This window comes from Rhodnius prolixus, unplaced genomic scaffold, assembly GCF_049639745.1.
Source record: "Rhodnius prolixus isolate KJV_2025 unplaced genomic scaffold, Rpr scaffold_3, whole genome shotgun sequence".
Taxonomy (NCBI): Eukaryota; Metazoa; Arthropoda; class Insecta; order Hemiptera; family Reduviidae; genus Rhodnius; species Rhodnius prolixus.
Genome location: NW_027411603.1, coordinates 27,047,243 through 27,057,503, shown reverse-complemented (window position 1 = coordinate 27,057,503; position 10,261 = coordinate 27,047,243). Strand labels below are relative to the sequence as shown.

At 33.4% G+C, this 10,261-nt stretch overlaps 1 protein-coding gene and 1 long non-coding RNA gene across 3 annotated transcripts; one reads left to right on the top strand and one right to left on the bottom strand.

The window, feature by feature from the left end:
• Positions 1–475: 475 nt before the first annotated feature.
• LOC141452638 (uncharacterized) lies at positions 476–2,639 on the bottom strand. Its single transcript, XR_012457513.1, has 2 exons — positions 2,455–2,639; positions 476–1,707 (listed from the first exon to the last, which is right to left on the bottom strand). It is a non-coding gene; the product is annotated as an uncharacterized lncRNA (long non-coding RNA).
• On the top strand, positions 1,402–9,587 carry LOC141452635 (heat shock factor 2-binding protein-like). 2 transcript variants are annotated; one of them, XM_074124966.1, is made up of 7 exons: positions 1,402–1,539; positions 1,760–1,931; positions 2,132–2,373; positions 4,018–4,274; positions 4,566–4,770; positions 5,850–6,017; positions 9,400–9,587. In XM_074124966.1, the coding sequence occupies exons 1-7, from the start codon at positions 1,507–1,509 to the stop codon at positions 9,454–9,456; spliced, it is 1,134 nt and encodes a 377-aa protein (XP_073981067.1). In that variant the 5' UTR covers positions 1,402–1,506; the 3' UTR covers positions 9,457–9,587. The 2 variants fall into 2 exon arrangements, with proteins under 2 accessions (XP_073981067.1, XP_073981068.1); XM_074124967.1 differs by lacking the exon at positions 1,402–1,539 and having other exon boundaries at positions 1,624–1,980.
• The last annotated feature ends 674 nt before the right edge of the window (positions 9,588–10,261 follow it).

The following is a 10,261-nucleotide window of genomic DNA, read 5'->3' as shown; positions in this document are numbered from 1 at the left end:
TAAAATGGACATTTATCCTGTGATTCCTAACACTGTTGTTGACATAAACTACATTATGTATTTATTTGAATGTGAAATGACATTATCATTTTGTTATTTGTTAATAAATTTCGTGGATTAAAGGTAAAACATCTTAATTTTAAATCAATGCTCATACTTTTTACAAAATTTATATAAGAGCACATTTTCAGTAAATCAAGAAACAAATATTCCGGAAATTTAAATTTTTAGGTAAGCCAATAGGATCTTTAAGATTGTTTCCAAAACAAATTTATTCTTACACTTTTTAAAATAAATTGTTTACATCTCAGATTTTCCTTAACTTAGCAGATATTTTCTAAACAAAAAAATGGCCCCTAATTATGATTATGTGCCCTAAAATTGGTATATGTAATTACAAGTAAGGGCAAAACAATGCGAACAAATTTAAATACTATATAAATATTCCATTAATTTATTGAAAATAACAACCCCCTTTTTAAAAAGCAGTGTATTTTTATAAAATAAACCTAGTTTTTATAATTGCCCAGTATAGTCTCAGAAACTAGATTATAGAAGACGAAAGGATTTTATGTAAAAATTGGTGTGGTTGTTTGATGACCTACCCAATGTAAAATACTAGTTGAGAACTCTGGAAATGTTCCTTTTTGTATATCAGTTTTAATATTTAAGCAGTTATGTTATTTCCGAGTTATTGTATAAAAAAGTGATTTAAATTGCAGAGAAACAAATTTGCAACTCTAAGAAAGATAAAACAAAAATAAAATTTGGTTTTCCACGGAGAACTTTACCTATTCATTATTAATTAAAGCTCAGCATTCTTGAAGGACTGAAATCCATCAAGTTTTACATCAGCCTTTTCTGGCTTGAGCTTATTATGGTTTTCAGGCTATCTCAATCTGCCCAGCTTTATTACTTTTGCAATATCGGTATTTCGGAATAGTTGCTATATACATATGTATGTTTATTGCCTACTTTCGCCCATTTTAGATACTGCACAAGTTGCTAAAATGAGAGTGTAGGGCACATAAATTTCTTCTTTTTCTTGCCGGCTTAATCCAAAATAACTCCTGTTCATCTGCACTACCTTCCTCTTAATTTCTTAGAATTTCATTGTCCATAGTAGTAGGCACTCCTGAATTGAAAAAAGCAAGTCTATTTTGTACCTTGTTTATTGTTCACTCTCCGTGTAAGTGATGAATTTTTTGTATAGAGTCATAGCCGCCTAAAAATTCGGACAACTTGGAAATTACTGAACTTGGATCTTTCGTAGCTTAAATGTTCATTACTATCACATTTGGAATCAAGTTATCAAATTAAAGATAAAGTTATTCTTTGAAAAATAAGATAATATATATGTATATATATTTTTTTAAGGTTGGCAGCCATTACAATTACAATCATTTTTGGCGTTTACCTTTTTCGTCTGTACTAATTTTAAAGTTAAAAAAAAGTTCAGCACCAAACAAATTTTATCCTTATTAGAAAATAAACAATATTTTTATTATGGAAGATTTAGAAGACCTGGATACATACTACGTAAATATAAAATAACAATTTTCTTTATTTACATATGTAATAAAATCATATTTATAGTTTTAAAGTCATTTTATTCATCTAGCTTTCAAAATTTCAGTGATAACATACTTTGAAGCCAATTAGCATTCATTTTCTTTAAATTCCAGCATAAAACACAAACAATTCAACCTGTTAAAAGTAATAAATATAATTCTTCATTTAAATACGTTTTAAATTATAGGAAACACTTTGTCACAAAATAAAAGAACTAGGCGTAAACTTTAATATATACGAGAAAGAACTTAGAAAAATAAAAATCGGAAGTGAACTAAATATCCTCAACAACAGCGTAGGGCAACTGAAAAGAAATCTGAACTACTTTCTTGGCCCTGTATTAAAACCCATCTTTAAAGGTAAAAATAAAAATGGCTTTTCAAGGAGATAAGACCTGTACAGATTGGTGTAAGTGATGATATATATATGTGTTATTATACTTATTTTGTTCTTTGTTTGCAAGCATTAGCAAAATTAATTATTTAACATGAAAGAATTAAGCCCCAACGATGAAAAATAACAAAATAGCTAATAACTTATTATTATTATTTTCTTGTAGTTCAGAAAGTTGTAGAAGAACAAAGAAAAGAATTGAATGTGCTGAAAGTGAAATATGAAAATTTGCAAAAGGAATGGGACAATCAGCAAGAGCATTTAGGTCGACTTCAGGGAGAAGTATTTAAACTACGCAATCAATTACAATCTCAATCTTCTTTTTGTGCCTCTTTAGGGTCTATAATGGGTAATCTCGTGTGGAGAGCGTCTCGATTAGAACCAGTCATTGAATTACTTCTCGAAACAGTTAAGTACTAACATTTCTGTGTGAATAAACATTTAATTACTGTAAGCACTGCAATTAAATTTGGTAAATGTTTGCATTACCTGATACGGAAAAAAAAAAATTAGTACATCGTTTTATGGTCTTTGAATCGATTATTGTTGATCATCGGAAAAAAGTTAGATTTTTAGTCGCACATTTTTGTAACAGCAGGTAAGTAGAGTATTTTGTTGTTTTTAAAAATAAGTGGTTTAGCGCACATTAAGCCATATGATATAGTTTTTATATGTCTTAGTAATGCATTTTTTTCTTAAATTAATACCTCCCGATAACCAGTTACAGACAAATAAATACTAAATTCACTAATCAAAAAAATTAAAAATAAAATAAACATTTTTTAGACAACTAATTTCGAGAGAATTTTATGGGATGCTGTAACCTTGAGCATCACTCAATTTTGTAAAAATCCATCGGTATTGTGTCTTAGGATTCTCGGTTTTTGGTGGTTTCATCGAAAATGAGTCCAAAAATGTATTGCTTATATAATAATAGTATCAATCACTCTATTAATCAATATTTTTTGATTTTATGGTAACGTTGCAAATTCCAGCCTAAATGTTCTTCCCGAACTTCAATCAAGCCTTCATATTAAACTTGACGGTGTTGCTAGCAAAAGAGCTTTGTAATAAACTTCATTTTAGCCATTAAATCAAATCCAAGACCGGGAATCGAACCCAGTACCCAATACATATGTATAAGCTTTGCATAAAAGTAGGCTTACCAGGGACAGGGATCTCAAACCGGGACCATCCCGGTCAAACCGGGACCATCCCGGTCAAACCGGGACGTATGGTAATCCTACATATAAGGCCAAGTCTCACTTCTAACCGCTCGACTACCGTGGCGCCAACAAAATATGGTATTTGATTTTATTCGTGTTTACTGTATCCCTTTACAGTTTCGAACTTTGATTCATCTCAGAGGCAGATTAATTTGTTTTGCGTAAATATTTCGACTTTATTTACGTTACCTTGTCGTATTACACTTGATGACTTGGTCATTTGATGATGGCTGTAAATATCCTAAACTGGTCAGGGATATAATAAACATGTGTAATACAACGGATAAAATCAAAGATTCTAAGGGAATATTTGTTTGCAGTAATTGTAGAGAAAGTAGTTATTCCTTTTAATTTTGGAAAATCTGGTTGAAAAACACCACTTACCCAGCGCCGTTATTTTTTTTTTATGTTACGCTGAGATACGATCACGTCATTTAGAAAATAAATTTATTATCATTTGCAAGACTAATCTTAGACCATAATCATGCAGACACGTCGAAGAAGGAGATCTAAACTATCCTTATTTGAGCAATCTCCCAGATAGTTTTGTAGATTATGTATAAACATTTACTTTAATAGGCATAAAAAGCACTAGTAACTTGCTGAGTGAATGTAATGTTTCGTTTGAAGGCAATTTCGAATTTTTAAAAAAATTCTGGATTTAGATATGAGAAGTTTGTTAGTAGATGAGTATTAAAATTTAACATTGCTTAACCATTTTATCTCAGTATGTTAGCCTTTACTTCACAAATATATAAAAAAAATGATCAATTTATTTGTATGATTTTTTTTTTTTGATTTCAGTTTTTATTTATTTATTTTGCAGAATAAACTTGGTGAATTTATGTGCGTTGTGAGCGGGACATTGGTCTCTTTTTTGGATACTTATAATCGAGATATACCCGACATAAGATCAGATGAATCACAATTCATTTTGTCTATTTGTGGTGTAGTTGCAAATATAGCTGCCATTCCATGTGGAAGACATTTCATAGTATCTAATACGAACGGAAAGGATCTTTTAGATCAGATATTCAAAGCACTTCCAAAAATACCTTGTGTCTCAGGTGATCCATTGAAAAGGTAAAAAAAAAAAAAAAACTAGTTATTTGAGAAAAATTTTCAATTTCAAATGTTACCTATCGAAATGTGTTTACTACTGAACTCATCTTACGTATATATTCTGTAGATATTAATATTTATTCTGTGGTATATTTATATGCGTAATTAAAACTGTCCGGTAGGACAGTTGTATAAGGGTTGATACATATATGTTTTATCTGCTAATCGACAAATGAGCAAACATTTCTTAGTTTTTCATTAAGTTTAGTGACTTTAGAAATCAAAATTTCTAATCTAATCTTTTTTTCACAGAATTCTACTGATGGTACTTTATAATATCAGTATAAATCAGAATGGTTTAACATTATTGCAAGAACAGAGAACGCTTTTAGATTCATTAAGCCGTATAATGGTCTGTGAGAGGTCTGCAGAATTAAAAGTGTTGGCACTAAGACTTCTTGAATCTATTACTTTTGACATTCCCAACAGAATAATACTCCAATCTTTCAAAAAACATGTGAGTAAAGAAGAATTTTATATGTTGGTACTATCAAGTTGTCAGTATTAGTCTTATGCAAACTTTGTACTCTTAACGGGTGGTTCAGTGAACAGAGGTATATTATATATCCATTTCTAAGGTGACGAATTTACAAAATGGATCTCAAACAAATTCATCAATAAACAAAACGCGTATAAAATATTTTGTAGAATCTCAATGAATTACCTTGATCTGGAAATCTACTATACTATTTCCGAAGATGTTAATAAAAATGTCTACTCTAAATCATGCTTTTGTAATCACTAAATATATACAATACAACCCGAATTCCTCATATTCAGACATATATCTTCATATTCCTGATTAAATCGGAAAATTTTCTGAATAATTCAGTACCTCCTTACATCATGTTTACATCAGACTTACCTTTAACATTAGAGTTTCACATGTTATTTCATAAGCAAAAGTAACTTAGTAGTTATTTTTTCTGGAAAAAAATATTTTAAAAAACTTATGCAAAAGTGGATTTTTTTTAAAAAATTCAACTCTTAAAATTTCATTTGCTTAGTGCTTTTGATTTATATAACGTAAGATATCAGCGGCAAATGAGGCTTCAGGCAAAATAGAAATAGTAATGCTAAACTGCAGACGGATTCAATTTTTGTGTGTTTAAGTAGGATGCCAAGAAGTAATTTTACAATTTGTTTAATAATACGATACAAACTTAAAATCCATTAATTAACTAGAAATGATTAGTTTAAAATTTGTATTAACAGACGCAAATAAATAGTTTTTATTAGTTGTTTAACCGAAATAAATTCCATGCTACTCCGCCGCAGCATTTCCTCGTCTCTTTCCATTTTATTCTTGGTCTACCCCTTTTTCTTTTTAAATCTAGGGGCTCCATTCCAGGATTTTCTTGGCCAATCTGCTATCTTCCGATCACACAATATGGCCAGCCCATTTGCATTTAGCTAGGGCAGCAGTTTACCTAGTAGTTAATTACAGTACATTAATTTTGGAAAATCAATATTTTTTATTGAATGATTCCATATTTAAATTTCAATGAATATTTATTAATGGATTTCTGGTTTTAGCTACCTATTCAGAAGTTAGAGGGTCTGAAAGAAGTAACAGATGCTGAAATCAGACAGTACGCAACAAGTGTTTTAAAGAATGTCTCCAAAGCTGAAACTGAGCTTAAGGAACAAGAAACTCGGCCTCCTGGTCCTTATGTGCCTTATGAAGATTGCATGTTAGCTAAAGTAAGCATTAAAATTGCATCAAAATATGAGACAAAATTACGATACAGTCATTTGACTATTACTTTATTACTTTGCTTTTCCGAGGAATGAAACATTTATTTAAGTTTTCTTTAATGGATTACCTTTAACCGCTACTTTTGAATTAAAATACTAAATTAACTTCAACTAATACTAAATTATAAGAGTTTCACAGTTGCTGATATTAAATCAGGTACTTTCGGTTATTGGTTTTCAAGTAAAATTTATCTGGAGTTAAGCAATTGCTTAATAATAGGAACCACAATACGGACGGGGAGCGGAAGCTCAAACTTTATTATCAACAAATAAGTTACACGCTGGACTCGAACTGGAGATTTCCTACGTACTATTCGGCACTAATACCTACTTCACCATGCCCCATTTGCCAGTGGATTGGAGCCATCCTAACCTGGCTGCCGTTAGAGGTAGACGCTAGCAGGGAGGATCCAGACTGCATTAAATACTATGGGAGGTTATTGTTCGCGTGAAGGGATGGTAAAAGCCCACACAAGTCCACAGTAGTTCTGTTTATGAGACACAGTCGCTTGCCCTGGTGGTATTATCATTTCACTGGCCAAGGAAGTTAAATACCTAGGGAGGCTTACACTCACACATGAACGAAGTTCGCCTTGAGTATCTATAAAAGGCTGTGTGGGAAAACTGAGGACTTAACGCCAAGATGACCTTGTGGGTTTACATAGTTCCATGATATTACGGTTCGTGGAAGAACTTCTTCCTATAGGTGGGAGTCTTTGGTAGCGTGCATTGATTGTCTCCATACCACGGAGGCTAGTATTATTAATATCTGTGGCCATGAAGACTTACTCAACCTGCCGCCATAACATATTTGTATCCGGGGTGAATGTGCATCAAACGATGAATGATGAGTTGGTGATGGCATGCTTCGGGATCGTATGATCCCACAGTACAATTTTGGACAACAATTCTCAGACAGATCAGGTTGAGCCTGAGAACCTCTTTTAGGTATTTAGTCCCTCACTGAGGTAGTGTTTCCAATGACATTTTATACCAAGGTACGCGTGAGCAACGAAAACGCGGATTAAATAGCACGCTTTGTTCCCACAGATTTAACGAAATCAGTCTTCAAATCCTGGGTGTGCACCAATCTAGAGTCTCGGAAGTGTAGTAATAATGTGCATAGGAGGGAAGGGATCAGCTAATTGGATTCCCACACGGAGGTTCAAATCCAGCTGTTGGCCCTTAGATTTTTTCTTCCTAGGAGTTTCTTACAGTTCACAGTCGGGTGATGGACCGTGTTTCCTGTAACAAGAGAACATTGTCCGAAGGCCGGCAGTGAGCTGAAAAAGCTCCGGGCGCCAATAACCTCAGATGTTGACGCGCCTTAAATCATTAAAATAAAGAACTAAATAAAAATAATAAAAATAAAAATGTTCACAAGATTAGTTCGAGGACCTTTACTAAACTCAACGGCGGATTTGCTAGATCAGAGTCCGAGTCTTGGTGGGCTGCTGTCCGGTCATCGTAAACTCAGCAGGCACATGCGCCTGCTGGATCTGGTCGTTGGTACTCATTGTTGGTTTTATTTGTTCAATGGAGAGACACCGCGCCACGCCTGTCATTTGCAGAAACGTGATTTATCATATTGGGTGTAAAAACGCCCACGGCGAAGGGCTATGCGAAGGCTTCTCTTAGATGGGTTTAAAGGCTTCTTGCGAGCTTTGGGCTTGTGAATGTGTTCTAAGTCATTAGTTAGCGTCATATAACGAAGGGATGATTCAATAAATCCCAAAAAGTCACACTACCTTTTAATTCCCTGTTCTACTATTCCACACTAACAACCACTACACCAAATCTTCCTCCTCAAAATTAAATAAATCCTATAAAATACCAATCACAAAATAATAGGAACCACAAAGCAGAAGTTGATAGTCATATTATAGACTTCTAGCCTGCCTTCTAACCTCGACCTCCTCACACCAATTTTTTTTTCTGTCATCCTCTACAATGCTAAGCTATAAATTCACCCAGGACATCCGGTTTTTGTCACACAAAAATAACGTATCTCTGTCGGCATTCGTTCGATGTGGCTCAGCCATCAGTCTGGTCTTCGTAAAAAAATTGATCACTAACTTCACAAAATTCAAAAAATCACTAAATACTTGGTTGTTCTCGACTTTCAAACTCTACTTTTACATAAAGGTCCGGATGTGGCTCTTGGTATTTTGAGTTTTCAGACATGAGGACTGATCACACTTTTTTTTTGTTGTCAAAACCCAGGTTTCCAAAATCTAGTTTTGAATTCATAGAGGATTACATATTGTTAAGTTTTTCTACCTTTATCTAAAAACTTTAACTATAACTAGTGACTGCCACTAGTTAATTTAATTTATGTGGGTTTGATAAATAATAAAACTCGCTAAACTTATAAGTAGTAATTTGATTTATTAACACATTAACATTACTAAAGTTAACATTTACTAGCAACTACCGCTATTCATTACATCTACCATTATTCCACAAAACTGTTCCACGACTGAACACTGATCCGCACTTCACCGATTTGCACTAGTCTCAGCTGCACTAACAAAGCTCTACTCACTAACTGACTAACTGCCCAACTAGCTAACTCTGAAGCACTCCGCAACACTGACTCTCTCAAACTGTTCCTTCCAAAGTGTCTCTCCAAAAACTTTCCAAGACTAACTGACTCCAGCTGTGTCTGCCTCCCTTTAACTGCGACTGCCTCACTCCAACTTTGTCTGTCTCTCTCTTAAATCCGTCTGTCTCACTCCCATCTGCCACTGACTGGCTGGGGAAAACACTACTGCCACCACCACAACTGGGGCCGCTCCCTTAGCTTGCTTTTACACAGGGGCGGACCGTTACAGGCTGCTGTCACTAAACTCCTTGAACAATCTAGCCCTTTCTTCTCTGGCTCAGGTAAAGACCGGCCTTTTGATTACACAGTGGTGGACCGTTATAGAATTTGGTCAGCCAACTCCTAGAACAATCTAGGCCTTTCTTCTCTCCTCAGGTCAACTTCGTTACAATATTGTATAGTTTTATTGCCATTGATCCGGAGATTTCAGGACTTGGCTTCTTTTTTTACCTGCCTTTGGTCATAGTTCGCATAGTATCCGTGGATATTTGTCTTAATAGTTCTTTCGGCGACTTAGACTTAAAGTTAGTTAAAGAGGTTTTTTTTTTTTTGGGGGGGGGGTTAATCTGCTTGTCATTTAATTACAACCAGTTATTTGTTGTTTATTTTTAACTGCTCTATATTTCCTTGGTAATAATATAATCTGTAATCTTGCCCATATCTTGAGCAATAAATTTAATTACTTTATTTATTGAGTGATCATTGATATGTTTTTCGTTGCAGGGAAGTGAATGTAATAAGAAGAAGTGTCCTCCAACCCTGAAAAAAGACGCAGTTTAATTTTTTAAATTATTTTAATTAATTTTATTTTTTTAATTTTGTGTTCCTTCATTTCTGTACTTTTGATTGTTAGCATTTTCCCTTAAAAAAGATAAACAAACAAATAAGAATACAATTCTATTCAAAAGTAATTAGTATTTCCCAAATTAAAGCTAATTTAATCATAAAGTAAATAACATTAGAACCAGATCGACTCTGTAGTCAATAGAAATTCTGAGTTGTGAGATTGAAGTATTTCTCTCTCCCAATGTATTGGTTTTCTTCACTTAGTAACAAAAAGGTCGGATCTTCAGAAAGTAATCTACCTGCTTAAGTTTAGTCCGGTTTAATCTTGCTGTTAATTTCTGTTATTATTACTATCAGAACTTGGAAGGTAATCAAATACTTTTGGCACAACTTAAAGATAACTGCTCGCTGAAGAGTTTTGTATAGCTTCTTTAATGATCTGTGAGAAACGGTTGGCAGATGATAGTCCTCAGTCAATACCGCCACAGCACCTGTGGTACTATTCAGTGCCAATATAATTCTAAGTGTACTAAATAAATCTGATTTATTATATTTCCTCTTTCTACGCAACATTAACACGAAATGTTTTGTTTTTAATATCTGAGTTACAATTTTTTAAACTACTAACAAAAAACCATCGTTAACAGTGAGAGAATAATTGCGTATTAATTCAGTCTCCATTCTGATGTATTTTTTTTTTTTTTTTTTTTACTGCAGCGAAAAACGGCATGAGTTTATGTATCAACCCAATATTTACTGAAACCAATGGGTAATTGTATTTTACTTGGTTATTTAAAAG

Excerpts from the sequence above, each read along its gene's own strand:
- LOC141452635 (XM_074124966.1), top strand. The coding sequence starts at position 1,507 with ATGGAAGATTTAGAAGACCTGGATACATACTAC. Across the intron at positions 1,932-2,131 it reads ATTAAAACCCATCTTTAAAG|TTCAGAAAGTTGTAGAAGAA; the intron begins GTAAAAATAAAA and ends ATTTTCTTGTAG. Across the intron at positions 2,374-4,017 it reads TTGAATTACTTCTCGAAACA|AATAAACTTGGTGAATTTAT; the intron begins GTTAAGTACTAA and ends TTTATTTTGCAG.